General features: G+C 49.5%; 8 protein-coding genes across 8 annotated transcripts; 4 read left to right on the forward strand and 4 right to left on the reverse strand.

The window, feature by feature from the left end:
- Positions 1–1,371: 1,371 nt before the first annotated feature.
- Positions 1,372–2,655, reverse strand: PV10_08253 (uncharacterized protein; the record flags this gene model as incomplete). Its single annotated transcript, XM_016373246.1, has 2 exons — positions 2,578–2,655; positions 1,372–2,404 (listed from the first exon to the last, which is right to left on the reverse strand). Exons 1-2 carry the CDS (start codon positions 2,613–2,615, stop codon positions 1,372–1,374), a joined length of 1,071 nt encoding a protein of 356 aa, XP_016220157.1. The 5' UTR covers positions 2,616–2,655.
- A 634-nt stretch (positions 2,656–3,289) lies between these two features.
- Positions 3,290–4,290, reverse strand: PV10_08254 (uncharacterized protein; the record flags this gene model as incomplete). Its single annotated transcript, XM_016373247.1, has 1 exon — positions 3,290–4,290. The coding sequence occupies exon 1, from the start codon at positions 4,253–4,255 to the stop codon at positions 3,290–3,292; it is 966 nt and encodes a 321-aa protein (XP_016220158.1). The 5' UTR covers positions 4,256–4,290.
- Positions 4,291–6,063: 1,773 nt separating this feature from the next.
- PV10_08255 (uncharacterized protein) lies at positions 6,064–6,733 on the reverse strand (the record flags this gene model as incomplete). The annotated part of the gene is made up of 4 exons (XM_016373248.1): positions 6,064–6,300; positions 6,366–6,373; positions 6,449–6,577; positions 6,640–6,733. 4 exons carry the CDS (start codon positions 6,731–6,733, stop codon positions 6,064–6,066), a joined length of 468 nt encoding a protein of 155 aa, XP_016220159.1.
- A 67-nt stretch (positions 6,734–6,800) lies between these two features.
- On the forward strand, positions 6,801–7,073 carry PV10_08256 (uncharacterized protein; the record flags this gene model as incomplete). Its single annotated transcript, XM_016373249.1, has 1 exon — positions 6,801–7,073. The coding sequence occupies one exon, from the start codon at positions 6,801–6,803 to the stop codon at positions 7,071–7,073; it is 273 nt and encodes a 90-aa protein (XP_016220160.1).
- A 1,776-nt stretch (positions 7,074–8,849) lies between these two features.
- On the forward strand, positions 8,850–9,679 carry PV10_08257 (uncharacterized protein). Its single transcript, XM_016373250.1, has one exon. The coding sequence runs from the start codon at positions 8,930–8,932 to the stop codon at positions 9,410–9,412; it is 483 nt and encodes a 160-aa protein (XP_016220161.1). The 5' UTR covers positions 8,850–8,929; the 3' UTR covers positions 9,413–9,679.
- Positions 9,680–10,242: 563 nt separating this feature from the next.
- PV10_08258 (uncharacterized protein) lies at positions 10,243–11,242 on the reverse strand. Its single transcript, XM_016373251.1, has one exon. The coding sequence runs from the start codon at positions 11,089–11,091 to the stop codon at positions 10,375–10,377; it is 717 nt and encodes a 238-aa protein (XP_016220162.1). The 5' UTR covers positions 11,092–11,242; the 3' UTR covers positions 10,243–10,374.
- A 183-nt stretch (positions 11,243–11,425) lies between these two features.
- On the forward strand, positions 11,426–12,509 carry PV10_08259 (uncharacterized protein). The gene has a single exon (XM_016373252.1). The coding sequence runs from the start codon at positions 11,480–11,482 to the stop codon at positions 12,392–12,394; it is 915 nt and encodes a 304-aa protein (XP_016220163.1). The 5' UTR covers positions 11,426–11,479; the 3' UTR covers positions 12,395–12,509.
- Positions 12,510–12,986: 477 nt separating this feature from the next.
- On the forward strand, positions 12,987–13,298 carry PV10_08260 (uncharacterized protein; the record flags this gene model as incomplete). Its single annotated transcript, XM_016373253.1, has 1 exon — positions 12,987–13,298. The coding sequence occupies one exon, from the start codon at positions 12,987–12,989 to the stop codon at positions 13,296–13,298; it is 312 nt and encodes a 103-aa protein (XP_016220164.1).
- Positions 13,299–14,243: the final 945 nt, after the last annotated feature.

The following is a 14,243-nucleotide window of genomic DNA, read 5'->3' on the forward strand; positions in this document are numbered from 1 at the left end:
AATTGACGGTAGAGGAAGGTGCGATGGAGAATTGATGGCAGGGGAGGTGCGATGGAGAATTGATGGTAGAGGAAGGTGCGATGGAGAATTGATGGTGGAGGAAGGTGCGATGAAGTGATGGAGTGTCATTATTAGCCAATCACGGTCGCTAATTAAGAAAGCTAAGCCATTCTGGACTAATTTCGTGGTACATTAGTAAATATAGGCCTAAGAACGTGATCTTTTTTTCTCGCCTAAATAGGAAGGTGCGACCTACTACCTACTATTACACCCCTAGTATGTATATACTAAGTACTCAGTCCATAAGTAGGTACTATATCGTAATTCTACTAGTAGTACCTAGTAGAGTAAGTCAGAAAGGACTAGGTAAGTACTAGATAGGTCATAGGTCAGCCCGGCCTTCATCAAGGTCAATATGATTCAAAGGTAAGTAGGTACCTACCTAGGTTAGGTACTTAGTAGTTCAGCTAGGTTTCGAGTGAGTGGTTCAGCGTAGGTCAAGCCCGTAATAATAGTAGGTACTCCTAGTAACTTAATACTAGGTATCTAACCCTTATATAGAGTGCTAACCCGGGCTTAACCTAGTATCAGCTCGACGAAGTACGCAGCCCGGGGTAGCTAGGCTAGAGATTGAGCTGGATTAAGCCAGCCTAGGATGAGCATTTAGCTAGTACCTAGTGGGCTACTAGGTACCTAACTTAAGTAGTCAGTGTTTTAGTAAGTGATTATACTAAAGAATAGGTACTAGAAGTACTAGGTAGCACTAGTATTAGGTACCTAAGTACCTAAGTAAGTACTACTAGTACTTAACTTACATACCCTCTACGCACTCTATAGTGTACTACTACTACTACTAAGGTAGTACTAAGCACCTAGTACTACCTAGGTACCTACTTAGTATTTACTTACTAGGCACTTGATAAGTATAAAGAAAGAGCTCGACCTTAGTTCTTTTTAAATATGACTTTAGTAGCTAAGTAGCTAAGTAGCTATAACTACTAACTAAGTAGTACAAGGTTCCTACTTAATATCATAGTATATAAAGTAGGTAAGTAGGCTGGCTAACTTTACTACAAGGCACCTTAGGATACTAGGTAGGTACTTAAGGTAAGTAAGTTAGTACTAAATACTAAGTACTAGTAAGGTCCTTAGACTTACTTTATATAAGTAGTAAGCATTGAAGAAGTCAGTCCTTCTAGTAATATTAGTAGTAGATGCTAGGTACTTAGTACCGACTTAATGAATAAAAGATCTAGGACTTGTAATTCTATCTTAGAAACCTTAGCCCTGTACCTAAATAGACGCCATACCCGCTCTATATCGATTAACTGTGCATACAAATACCCGACTATGGTTAGGTATCTCCGAGCCTTAAGCAACTTTGATAACCACCGAACCCATGCCCGTAAGGCGAGTCCAGTTCTCGTGAACGCTTCTGATATCATCCAACGCAAACTCTTGCTTGATCGGTATAGTGACTGTGCCGTCCAAGACCATGGAGAAGAGCTTCTCCAGACTCGGTCGAAAACTGGATCGTGTTCGGGAAATGTAGTAAAAGGTGGTTGATTTGTTAGACCAGAATTTGAGATTCTGGGACAGCAATTTCAAGATGGGCCATAGGGTGCCGCGAGTTTCACCGTTGTTGAGGGTGTCTTGGTTCATGCCGTAAGCAAAGAGGATGCTTTTCTCCTCGCTCAGGATCGAATAGGATTCATCCCAGATTTCAAAGCCGAGAGCATCAAAGACGCCGTGAACGCCGCCGAGAGCCTTCATGGCCGTGATCCAATTCTTGTCAGTGTAGACAAAGGGAGTCACGCCCAGCTTTTTCAAAGCCTCGTGGTTTCTGGCGGATGCCGTACCATAAACCTCAGCACCTTGCAACTTGCACAGTGTCGTAAGCGCATAGCCCACAGCACCGCTCATGCCATGGATGAAGACTCTTTTGCCATTCCAATCCCGTCCTTGGACCATGCCGTAGGCAGTGTTCCAGTCAAGAACCAGTGCAGTCGCGACCTTGGCGTCCACACCGTCTGGTATGGGAACCAGGAACTTTTCAGGCTGGTTGATATAAGTGGCTTCAGAATCATAGACTGTCAAACAAGCGACGCGATCTCCGACCTTGAATCTCGAGCAATTGGCGCCATTGGTGTAGACTGTGCCGACGAAACAATAACCAGGGGTCAGAGGGGCCTTCTTTTGCATGGGGTATCGTCCCAATCGCATATTCAAGTCGGCGCCCGCGAAGCCACTGTAAAGGATTTTGACTTGAACATGATCTGGTGGCGGATCTGGGAGTGTGGCGTTGACGATCTCGAGAACCTCTGGACCTCCAAATTTGGTAACAACCACCTTTTTGATTTCGGTTGGCATGATGAATTTGCTGCTGTTTAAGTAAATTGAATACCTTAGTAGGTCAGTATTAGGCAGTCTTTGATTCTGTGAGAGACTAGTTGAGGTCGGGTGTATGCTTGAGTTCAGTGGTGACGATACAAGTAGAGCAGAGACTATACCCGTCGATACTAGTACCTTATATATTGTGCATCGTATACTCGAGCCTCATAGGATTGATTCACCTACCTCAGAAAAAAGCCTCCATTCGGGACAACATAGCTCATCGATGATCAAGCGATGCACTCTCATTTGCGTTGTTGTATCGCAAGCCGTCGGGATGGAAGCAGCAGATGCTTCTGCTTTCCTGGTTGGCCCTGATCGGAGGAATTATGATTTACCGTCGCCGGCCTGACGGAGCAACTTTGCCCCGACCCCGCAATTTCATCTCTCCAATTGCGCCGACCTTGAAAGCACGTGACCTGCCAGGAGGAACTGCATCGTGAGGCTTCTTCTTTCTATTGGATGGATGAAATCTAGAAAGCATCAAGAAAGAAGTCAACATGTGATGATGTAATGGATTCATTAATTATTGGATAGTCTCCCTACCCTCGAGATGTGTGCCAATCTGTTGTCAACGGTTGGACGGCGGACTGATAGAGACTGGCCTTTTTGCATAGTTACCTAGTAGGTATATGACCCAGCATCATGAAGAAATTTGCAAGAGAAGTTGTCCGGGACGCCACAGTCTTGTCAGTGCTCGTGATTGTCCCAATGTCATTCTTAGGCCCTGGTTGGACCCGGATTCAAGAGCCCAAGTTTGCTCAGCAACACCAACAAACCACTGAAGCTGCAGAGCAGTGGCCACCCAATCCAGGTCCAGACCGAGATATACCTATGCTGAGGGCATTTGAAGTGGAAAGAGCAGAGAAGAACTGCCGAAGCAGCACATAAAAGGTGCTCACACCTGCAAGCCTTCCAGGGTCTTTTCAAACCACCAGAAGTTCTTGTTTTTCTGGTCGCTAAGCACAGCAAAGACGACATCTTCCCACCATCCACCAGAGAATTCGGGCTCCTGCAATACCTCGGCCCATAATTCTGCAACTTCTTGGGGTGGGTTTTGAAATGCACCACATCCAAGGGCACCTAAGACGACTTGTCGGTGTCGATTTCTGATGGTGGTTCTCAATACAATTCGCATCTTTGTTCTCATGAGTCGTCGATCTGCCCTATTGGCATACACATGAACTGGAGGTTGTCCGGGTTGAGCGACCACCTGTTTCGTCTCGGGCCGAAATACTGCCGCAGCACTTACCACAGCAATGACAGGGAGTTGACGTGGATCTCGGCAATCGAGAAGACGATGGCCTAACTCCAGATTTTCCCGGATGACGAGGACGGTGGGCGAATAAATGCATGCCTCCGGTGGAATGGGGTAGTGACGGGATTTGAGCGTCATGTAGAGTGAAGAGCGGTAGCACAAGGCTTCTTCCTGCGCTAGAGCACCGGTGCGAAAACCGCCACCAGCTCGGATCTCGTTTGCCATGTTGAGCACACATACTGGTTTGGTCAGAGAGGTTCGAGCAGCAAGGTCGACCGCGGCATCGATTGAATCTGCATTTATGACGCGGATTCTTGTTTGGGGGAGGTTGGGACAGAAGTTCTGGTCGAGCGGGCCCACTCGTTCATCTTTGCAGAGGTGGCCGTCTGGTGATGCATCGGGTCGTGTCAGCAACAAGCCTGGCAGAACTGACAATGTCTCTTTGGAGACACGGACAAGTTCATCTCGATCCCGAGGGTTTGGCTCGGTGGGCCGGCGAGTGCTCAACTGTCCATCAGAACGAAAGCTGAGAAGGGATTGAAGCGGTGCCTTCGAGGATGGTCTTCTGGACGTATGATGGGGCTCTCCAGAACCTTGGCTTGCCATGGCAAGGATATGACTGGGAAATAATGATCAATTGTAAGATCGGTATGAACACTTGGTGCGTCCAGACTCGGCGTTGGGGGAGTTGAAAGATGGAGAACCCTAAGGTCTCCAGTTGAGAGAGTAGGCCAGACCTACGAGAAGATGCAGAGAGATCGAAGAGTGACCTGGACCGGTCAGGAGTGAGAATATGACTTGCATTTACTCACAACTCTGTGGAGCGACGTTGAGTGAAATCACTCACCACCGCCCATATCGTATTTGATCCTGTCGTTGGTGATTGTTTGTGACCAAGACATCACAATTCGACGCAGGTTACAGGGAAATCTTCCGCCGAATCTGGCGACCACTACCGCCGCTTTTGGGCGATTTTCTTTCTTTGATGCCAAGCCATGGTCCCTTAAGGCCGTCGCTAATTATACGATCGCTCTGAATCTGACTTTCTTATTTTTCCCCGTACGCTATATAAGTACAGGTACGCAGCCGATACGATGCTAAATATGTGCCACCGTCTTCAGCCTGCGGGTTGACTCGAATATCCGATTACTCGCGCTGTCCCCATCGCGGACAAGGAAGGCGACCGCACCAGCGAAGACAAGGGATTTCTCCAGGTTGGCTGACATCCAAAAGACCAAACTACTTGTACGTGACCTCGACATGTAAGCCCCTCGAATATTCGCCTGGAGTAGCAAAAGAATGTGGATGCGATTAATCCTTAATCCTGCTGAGACAGATGCCGACTGTCGAACCCTTCACGTTCAATTATCTCCGGATTTCCACGTCGTCCGAACCAACTCCAGAGCCCCCAACGTCTCGTTGACACAACGTGTAGAGTCCTCTCAGCAGGCCCAGTTTCCGTAGGCTCTTCCCAGGTTATAACCGAGGCAGGAAACATACCACTCTTTCTGTGGCTTGCACAGAGCGTTGAAAGAGCCATCGCCGTTGAGGACGGCGAAGTTGCTACCACCGCAGCCGGTGAGCTAAAGCACCAATTAGTCTCTCACACCAAGCCAGGCAGGGGTAAAATTGAAATGGGTCTCACGGAGTAGGTGTATCCATTGCTCAGCTTGAAGCGCCGGCCGCACGGGTTCTCGCTCTTCTTCGAGATGGCCACAGATTGTGTGCAGGAGTTGTCGCCGTTAATCCAGGCGATGATCCAGTTACCCTGGGTGCCGAGAAAGACGGTGGCGTCAGCACTGGTTGATAGGAGGGCTAGAGCGATCGTTGATATGGTGACAAATTTCATTTTCAGCGTTTGATGGATGCTACAAAGTTGATAGATGAAGACGTAAAAGTTTGATATTAGGAGAATGAGGTTCTAATGGAAGAGTTGGTAGCCTTGTATGCCGACTATAGCTAAATGTCAAGCCTCTTCTTCTGGACCGGGATCAACGATTACCTCCCCACACCTTCTTTTGGCGGAGAGAATCTCTTCTGTGTCAGAGTAAGCTGATGGGCCAGAACGTTAAAAAGCTAGAAACTATCGTGTTAGATGTGATGATAATTGGATCTAATCTCAGTATAGAGGAAGCTATAGAGCGAAAGGCCGAGTCAAATTGAATCTCAGTGCGTATCCCCATTTCACTTGCAATGATATTGCGGGGTTCTCTCGTTCCTGGAGACGAGTTCAGTCTAGACTTTATGGGTCCAATTTGGTGAACGACAGCGTGTGAGACGAGCGGTATCTCGTTGAGCTCATTGGTAACACCCTGGCGTCGTTGTGGTAAGATCTGACTTGGCCACGGCTCTTGATTGGTTCATCTGGGTCACATACTGGAGGAGGCGCTGATACTTGCCCTAGTCAGACAGACTTAAGCGATGTCGCAATGAATTTCCGATGGTTCATCTGGTGTGGCCTCGCGTACACCGCTGTGCCTGAGTGCTTTATCCAATGCCGCAGTTACTGCTAATAGCTGTTCTTCTTGCATTGTTCGCCCAACAAGCTGTAAGCAAACAGGGGCGCCGTCAAAAAGGACCGGGTCGTAAAGATCGTAGGTCTCTTGATCGATTTCGTTGACTGGTTTGTAGGTGGTGTCTTTCAAGTCGGCCTGAACATATGTCGAAAGAATCATGAATGCAGGATAGCCAAGAAGGTTCTACTGTACGAGATAACCCCACCAGCTAACAGGGCGACTGCGTCAGCAAGGTACCTAGTCTGAATGGACGGAGTTCTGCAGACGCTCGACTGCAACTTACGGGAGATAGTCATGTGGAAAAGATGCTGAGGCCATTGGCGGACAGAAAAGGGCGTCGATGGGTTTGCCAGTCGATGTTTCAGCAGCTGTAGAATCCCAATGCGCCAGATATTCGATTTGATAAAGACTTCTTTACAATGAGCCACGTGTCACTAGGTATACCCTTTATCCATCTTTCCGGGTTAGCCTTACTTGTAGTATTGAGCGAGTTGATGGCTGCCGGAGTCGATATAGCCGCGATCTTGAATCGGGAAACACTGAACCAGTTGAACAGCTTAGGGGACATCCTGAGGGAAATAATCGCCCTCGAGATCGAAACCTGTATACCGAGGCAAGAAGGGGTGGAACCGAAAATGTTCGTCCAGGGCGTTGGAAGTCTTCTCGCAGTTCACTTTGGGGGTCGACACTATGAAATTCTGAAAGCTTTATTCTATCACCACATGCTTGATCAGGGGATTTTCATCGCCAGGAGAGGTTTCATAACCCTGAGTATTGAGACAAAGGACCGCCATGTTGAGCAATTCATGCGTGCTCTGGTCGAATTTGTCGACAATTATCGAGATTTCCTGGTACAAAACGAGAGAAGAGATAATCTCCGACGATGGCAGGGTTCTGTTGTCTTGTAGCAGTGTTTTTGGATAGGCTCCAATGTCTGATACATAATCTCAAGCTACACAGAAGGGTTGCAGTACTAGTAAGCCTTCTATTGGCTCTAAACCTGGCGGCCTGCTCAGAGGCATAACTTGACAGTCGCTGGGTATGACTCTTCGGCTTAGATACTTATTGATTCGTCCTAAGGGGTCCATGCACGCGGGAAGTCCTGCCTGCTGTCGTCATTGTTGGCCTATTTTTTTGCGTGTTGTCCCTTGAAAGCTCCTTTCAATGATAGTATTAGTCTTGATAATTCTATCGACAGTCTTTTCCCACGATCACTTCTTTTGGATAAACGTATACCTTCCTTGGCCAAGAACCGCATATAGCTTGTGTCATGTCCTTATTTTGGGTGTTCTCGTGCCATGCAATCTGATGCGAGCGTGGCGCGCACGGCCATCATGGTGGCTGATGCACGATCTAGATCTACTATTCTGGGGGCTTGGTATTTAGCCGGCCGACTTCAAGGCCGCACTATCGACTTCCAGGTCTTTGATTGATTCCATGCTGGTTTGGGTGTTGCAAGAGGACGGGAGTGATGTTGTCTTCCAGCTCGGTCTGAACTTGTCTCTGCGAGACTGTGGGGGGAAGCTTCCATGTTCAAGTATACTTAAGCCGGGGCTTCTTCACGGAGTTCTTTGTTTGTTCCTTGTCCCTCAGTGCAATACTACTTGATACCGCTATTGTCAGCATACAAAATAAAACTCGAGCCTATTGGGGCTCACGAGGCAAGCCGCTTTATATTTCATAACACAACACATTGGACATCTATAACAACAACCGAAAACCTCAGACTTTCCTTTACCTCACACCAGAACTCACCATGCGTCTTCAAGCCCTCACATCGTCGCTGTTCCTACTTTTGGGTGTAACACTGGTTACAAGCCAAGGTGTGTTCCCACGCGACGACGACTCGGACGACTGCGACAGTCTTTGCACGAACTATTGGAATTGTGTCAACATTGATTCGTACAGCGGCACTCAGTGTAACCCGCCTACTTGGTGCGGGTGTTGAGCCTGGGCTGGTTTCTGGTCTGCTGCGGAGGATGAATCTTGATGGTGATACTGTACGGAGAAACAGGATATGTGGCAAGGATCTTACGCTCTCGAATCTCATGTCAGTGACCTCCAAGGAGGTGCGCGGGAAGATTTAAACAACATACCCGGTGAAATAGCATTGGAACGGATAGTACAAGGTGCGAATTGAACTCCCTAAGGTCTAGTGAGGCATATGCCGGTATATTTGGTGCCGCAATAAGCAGCTAGGCATGGAATTCCTTCAATACCTACTTAGGTAGAGTTGTTGATAATATTACTACGTGACTACTATTTACCCCGGGGCGATTACCTTATTTCTATATTACCAGGACAGCGTACGTCGTGAAGTTCTATGTCCCTCGGACATTAACGGCCATCGTGTAATTCCGCTGGTCTCTGATTGATTAGCTGCTCGATTCTTTCGCGTTAGATTGACCACAAGGACCGTGGTCCAGCAGCAAGACTGTGGTGAGCCCCAGAATGTTTAGATGGTTATATGGACAAGACGATGGTGAGTCGCTGTTTACTTTTAGTTGCCTGAATATACTCCGTAGTGTCCAGGCAGGTGGGGGCCTCATATTACCACAATGTGAGTGGCACCTTCCCCACAAAATCATAGGTCGGATCATTAAGACACTACGGCGAATCACAATGACTGCACCTGGGACAGTCCCTCCACTCGCTTCACAACCTCCAAAGAACGACATAGGAATTGAATCGGGACCAGACGTTTAACTTCACACTATCCAAGACTCATAGCATAGGCAACTATTCACTGTGCCGGTCAAACAGTATGGATCCTGACGAGACCATGACTTCCTCCACGGAATCCTCACCTTCACTCCCCGGTCCATCTCGAGATGTCGGAGACCTCGACGAGGATGACAGCCTATTTCCCGTCGAAGATCCACAGACTCCTGCAAACAACCACCTAAATGCGGCCGCCCCCGGAGAACTGTCACCTCCTCGTTCGCAGCCTCAATCAGATGATAGTATCCCTCAGGTCACCGTACCCAACGGCAACAATCCTCAGGCCAACATGACCGCCACACGCCAGTCTGCTCGACCCCAAAATACCAACCAGGTTTCTCAGGAACCAAGAGAGGAACCAGGTGCTTCAGGAGAGCGGGATGAACGACCAGGCTGGGGATGGAGTAACAAAAAGGCACAGGAGGAAATGCAACGAGCCTGGGACAATATTGTCGATCGAGATTTCAGTCTCACAGAATACGGCGATGTCGTGCTACTTCGGAATGCCTTGGCAACCCGGACATGAACATCTTGGACTTGGGACCACAAGGATACGAAACGAAACGAAGTGAAATGGGCCGGTAAAGAGTCTGTTCCAACCTGTACATGATACTGCATAGCGAAGGCGCATGAATTGACACCCAAATTGATGGGTATGATGATTGCTAATCACTGGGGACGGAATGCAAGACAACATGCGCCTGGATCGAAGAGTCGAGCATATATATATTCAGCATTCATCTTCTCTTCCTCCCTGATCTGATCTCCTCCTCCAGCCTTTGTGACTCGTGACGACCTTCTCGCCAGTCTTGCTACCATCGCATTCCAGAGTGGCATCCTACGTCGACTGGCACAATGCTGTCATTGTCATGCGGTGTTCCGATTGCCCAAACCTCGAGGAGACGCAACCCCCTTCTGGCCAACAAACACACCGACGTCGGCTCTAGTCGTCGTGAGCCGAATTGTCGCCCTAGATCTGCAGTGTAACCAGTGGATAGTGGTCGGCCTGCTTCTCGACTATTTAGTGGCAGAAATGCCTGCCTGGGTGACCGCAGAACTGTAAGATACTTGAATTACTCGGCTTGGGTTGTGTTTTGTGCCACAGGGCCTCAGCGGGCGAGTTTGAAACCAGGGTTTGCGTCCAGACCAAGTAAATAAACCTTCCGCTCTTCAATTGCCCAGGCCATCTTCTCCAAATACTGTTCAGATAGGCCATTATGGTGAAGATTCGAATAGACATTGGTGAAAATAGCCTCGAACAAGGCCAAGAGCTGCGAAGGTACAAGGTGGGAGGCATGGACGGAGATCACGGGGTTTAGAAATAAGTACAAGAGAATAGAAGCCGTCGATGCTGACATCATCCTCATTGGGTATCATTATATGTAAAAACGTCTAGACTAGCCTGAATCCCGCTTTGAATGCTCCTGATTTTGAGATGTTGGTACAGTTTGTGTGTGTCGAGGCAGTGATTTTGTCTCCAAAGTCTGCCTATCTCTTACCAGCAGGAGCCAGGCCAGGGACATTGCTATACCTCTCGTCACGCTCAGTCTTGAAGAGAACCTGACACCAAAACTCCTTTGCGTCGGCGTCCCACCAAGTCCAGTATTTCCCCTCCCTCCTGTCGACTTCGCGACTCTGCAGCTTGAAACCACAGGTCTCGTAGGGTTCAGCGGCGACCAACAAGTACTGATAATCCCTGTCTGGGGGATCTTCGACTTTCTGCTCAAATGCACTCATGAATCTGACCTTTGGTTCGACGCCTGGCGTGATTTCGGGGTAGAGGAGTTGAAATAACAAGCCGACTTGTCTTGTCAAGGGATCGCGGATCTTGGTGATTTTGTATCCTGGTCGACCGATCTTGACTACGTTCTTGCGCACCTGCACTCCACCCATCATTCCGGCCCCAAGCATCTGGCCATCCTTTTGTAACTCTTTCTGTTCTCGTGCGGCACGTCGAGCGAGGTTGGTCTGATGTTTGCGACCCTGAGTGTGGGCGAGGTATGATCCATCGTTCTGATGGACTGTCAGACATAGCCGACATTCAAACGATCCGACATGGTTCTTGAAGAAATATGGGTCTTTGTCAAGATCGATCGTCTCGAGAGCGAGTTTTCGTAGTCGTTCTCGTCGGTCGGCGTTGGTCGCTGAATGTGAAGCCACTCCGCCGCCGCCAAATTTCGATCCAGCCCGGTTTTGGTAGTCCATTTTTCACTGTCGCCCTGGAGGTTGTGGAGGTGGATGGTTAAGTGTCCTGACAGGTGTTGTCCTCCTCTGTATGACGCGGCCGAGGAAATAAAGGTAAATGATTGAAGAATGAACAGAGATGGACTGGATATACGCGAGTGTGATGAGATTGCGGGCGCTGGAGAATTGTAGAATGAGGAAAGAGAGAAACTGCGCTGCGGAGCGGATAAACATCGGAGCGGCATAATTCCTCAGCCTTGCGCAGCCAGCCTCGCCCCTCGGCCCAGCCTTGTTGAGGTCATGCATTCATCTCGAGGCATCACATCACACCCAGTCCTTTAGATACAAACCCTCGACCTCTTCTTAGCATCCACACGGTTTCAGGTGTCTCTCTTCCATTATTGAGGCCATGTCGGAATCCTTCTACACCTCGTCTCCAGCCGCTGGATTTCCCCCATCCACATCTGTCCCACCGTCACCCGTCACGGCAACACCACCTCCTCCTCCACCAAAACCACCATCACATAGCCAACACCCGAGTCGAAGTGGCACACCAGCACTCTCATCTACTCCGACTGGAACCACAGTCGGGGGTTTACCGTTTCCTACTCAAGCAGCGACCCATTCTCCACGACCACAACCTCCAATCCCCGTCTCCAGTCCAAACTCCAGCTCGACACCCTTGCCGTCATCTACCCAGCAGCAACAGCCACAATACACGCCCATCCCCCCGCCCACCCTACAGGATCGATGGCTCCCCTCACAAGTCACGGATAAGCCGATCACGGAACTCCAATCTTTACTCAATAACCCTATGTTGATTGCGTCGCTGGCTTCAACACACCCCTCATACGCATCGTCAATGGTTCCGCTGCAAAACGCAATCCAGGGCAACATCCAAGTGGCACAGCAGGTCTCCCAGCTCGAGGCACAAGTTCGGAAACTACGGGATGAGACAGCACAGCTGATGCTCAATCACACATCGTTGCAGACGCAATGGCGCCGCAAGCAGACGGAGATGGATGATGCTCTGGCGCCGTGGGGTCCTCGGCAGATGTATCAGAGACTACTGTCAAGTATCAGCGAGCAGGAGAATCTGCTCAAGGCCATCCAGGAGAGTTTCTTGGATGGTGCTGGCGGCGACGATGTGGCAGATGGAGCCGCGGGGTACTATGGGGGTGTACCCGGTCCAGGTGGTAATAAGGCCAGTGAGAAGGAGGTCAGTGAGTGGGTCAGGAGGATCAGAGAGGGCGCTACGACACTGGAGAGGCGTAGAGAGATGAGGGCTCGTTGGGATGAAGGCAGAGTAGGTGGTTGGAGGTGATGATCTGCCGTGATCTAATGTTTGTGTGGCGACAGCAACGATGATGATGATGGTACTGCTGCTGCTACGACTTTAACGACATCTACGTATATAAACACAGACGAATAGAATGTACCAACAGCTACCTTTGCTGGGAGTACTTGTCCTATCCCAAACATGATTTAAATATATCCTCATGGCTTACATGATATATCTTGTCCAACGTCTATATTTCTCCGCCCCGGCCCCGTGCGGGGTCACGGCGGACCATCTTCGATCTTTGCTCACTCCAGTCCTTCGTTGACCACGACATGATCTATTGATTATTCTCAAGAAACGCTCCCCTTGATTCCGAACGATCAGAAGAACAGCAGCACAGCCTGACCACACAGATCGGAGGAAGCTATGGCTGTGATGAGGTTGTAATGCAAACGAGGACCAACGAGGCCATCATTCGTTACAGGCGACGATCGATCTGATTTCTAGAAGAAAGCAACTCTTGGAATGCAGCAGAGCCTAATGCTTGGACCACTGGTTTATCGGAGGCGCTCAAAAGTATTCAAAAATAACAACCATCCACATATACCACTACGTCTAGACATCTGCCAACATCATGTCATCACCTACGTCCGAGGCCACAGAAATCTCCAGGGCCAGATCTTCGCGCCCCTCTACCATTTCCGACCACCCTTCCCTCAAACCAGCCCTGCACCTGCGTGTCCTGATCGGTCCGGCAACGCAGGTCGGTAGTCTCTCCCGCGGCAATCCTTTGACCGTGGTTCCACTGGTGGACGCCTCATTGACATCCGAACCCGGATTTCCCATCCTCATCAACGCCCACATGCGTGGCCAGGGTGTCGACTATGTCCACAACGACCCTGACGGACGGCGCATGCGGCTGAGTAGTGATTTGGTCGTTGGGTGAGTCTGTCATCGATACATCTGTGGGCGAGATTGGCCAGATCGACCACTAACATATCGAGTTGGTTCTGCCATCAAGTGAAGGAAGAGATGGGCTTCGAGAGGTATGCAAATGCCAAAGCATCCAAGACATGTCCCCTTCTGATCCTGACTGGTACTTCGAGACCATACATATTCACTATACAGGCATCATCGACATCAACAACGAGATGCGACGGATCCTGGGAATGAGTCCCAATGCGGCTTCGACTGATTTCGGGAGTTCTTGTAGGTTTTCCGATATCCACTTGCTGGTGGAGGGAGGCTGATCTTATGTCCGCCCACCGCAGTCATGCACGTGACATTCGAAACGGGAGCCTCCCGGTTCAAGCCACTCGAGGAGGCGATATTTGTTGGTGCAGGCAGATTCATTCTGGATGGAAATGGGTTGAGTGCTGAGTATCGAATCAGTCAGGTTTGCAAGGGCATAGGAAGTGGCAACACGGTGGCCGACGAGGAGGCTGCCCAGTCGACTAGTATACCACCGTAGGAATGTGCAGTTACCCCAAACAAAATTTCAGGCAAGAAGAGGTCTTGTTTCGTCGTTGGAATTGCCTTCATGCTCTGTACCCGTAGAAGTCCCAGCGTCCGCCGTCGAGGACTTCAGCCAACGAGGTTTCCAGGATGAAACCCTCCACCAACCGGGCTTTCTCGCCCTCCATTTCCTGCCCAACCATCTGCCGGCAATGACAGCCAAAATGATCAACAATAGACTCAGCAATGTCGCCACAACAGTTACAACAACACTGACAAAAGTCATACTCGAGCATCGACAACTAAAGGGGCGAGCTCTCAACTCCCACCTTTCCCGCCAACCGAGCGGACATAGCTTGTCGGTTTTCAGGGGAGAGAGGATGCCAAAAGGGTAATCATAGACGGTATTGGGGACGCATGCCTGGGATGTTGCGCA

This window comes from Exophiala mesophila (genome assembly GCF_000836275.1).
Source record: "Exophiala mesophila strain CBS 40295 unplaced genomic scaffold supercont1.6, whole genome shotgun sequence".
In the NCBI taxonomy this organism is placed as follows: domain Eukaryota; kingdom Fungi; phylum Ascomycota; class Eurotiomycetes; order Chaetothyriales; family Herpotrichiellaceae; genus Exophiala; species Exophiala mesophila.

Excerpts from the sequence above, each read along its gene's own strand:
- PV10_08257 (XM_016373250.1), top strand. The coding sequence starts at position 8,930 with ATGGATCCTGACGAGACCATGACTTCCTCCACGGAATCCTCACCTTCA.
- PV10_08258 (XM_016373251.1), bottom strand. The coding sequence starts at position 11,091 with ATGGACTACCAAAACCGGGCTGGATCGAAATTTGGCGGCGGCGGAGTG.
- PV10_08259 (XM_016373252.1), top strand. The coding sequence starts at position 11,480 with ATGTCGGAATCCTTCTACACCTCGTCTCCAGCCGCTGGATTTCCCCCA.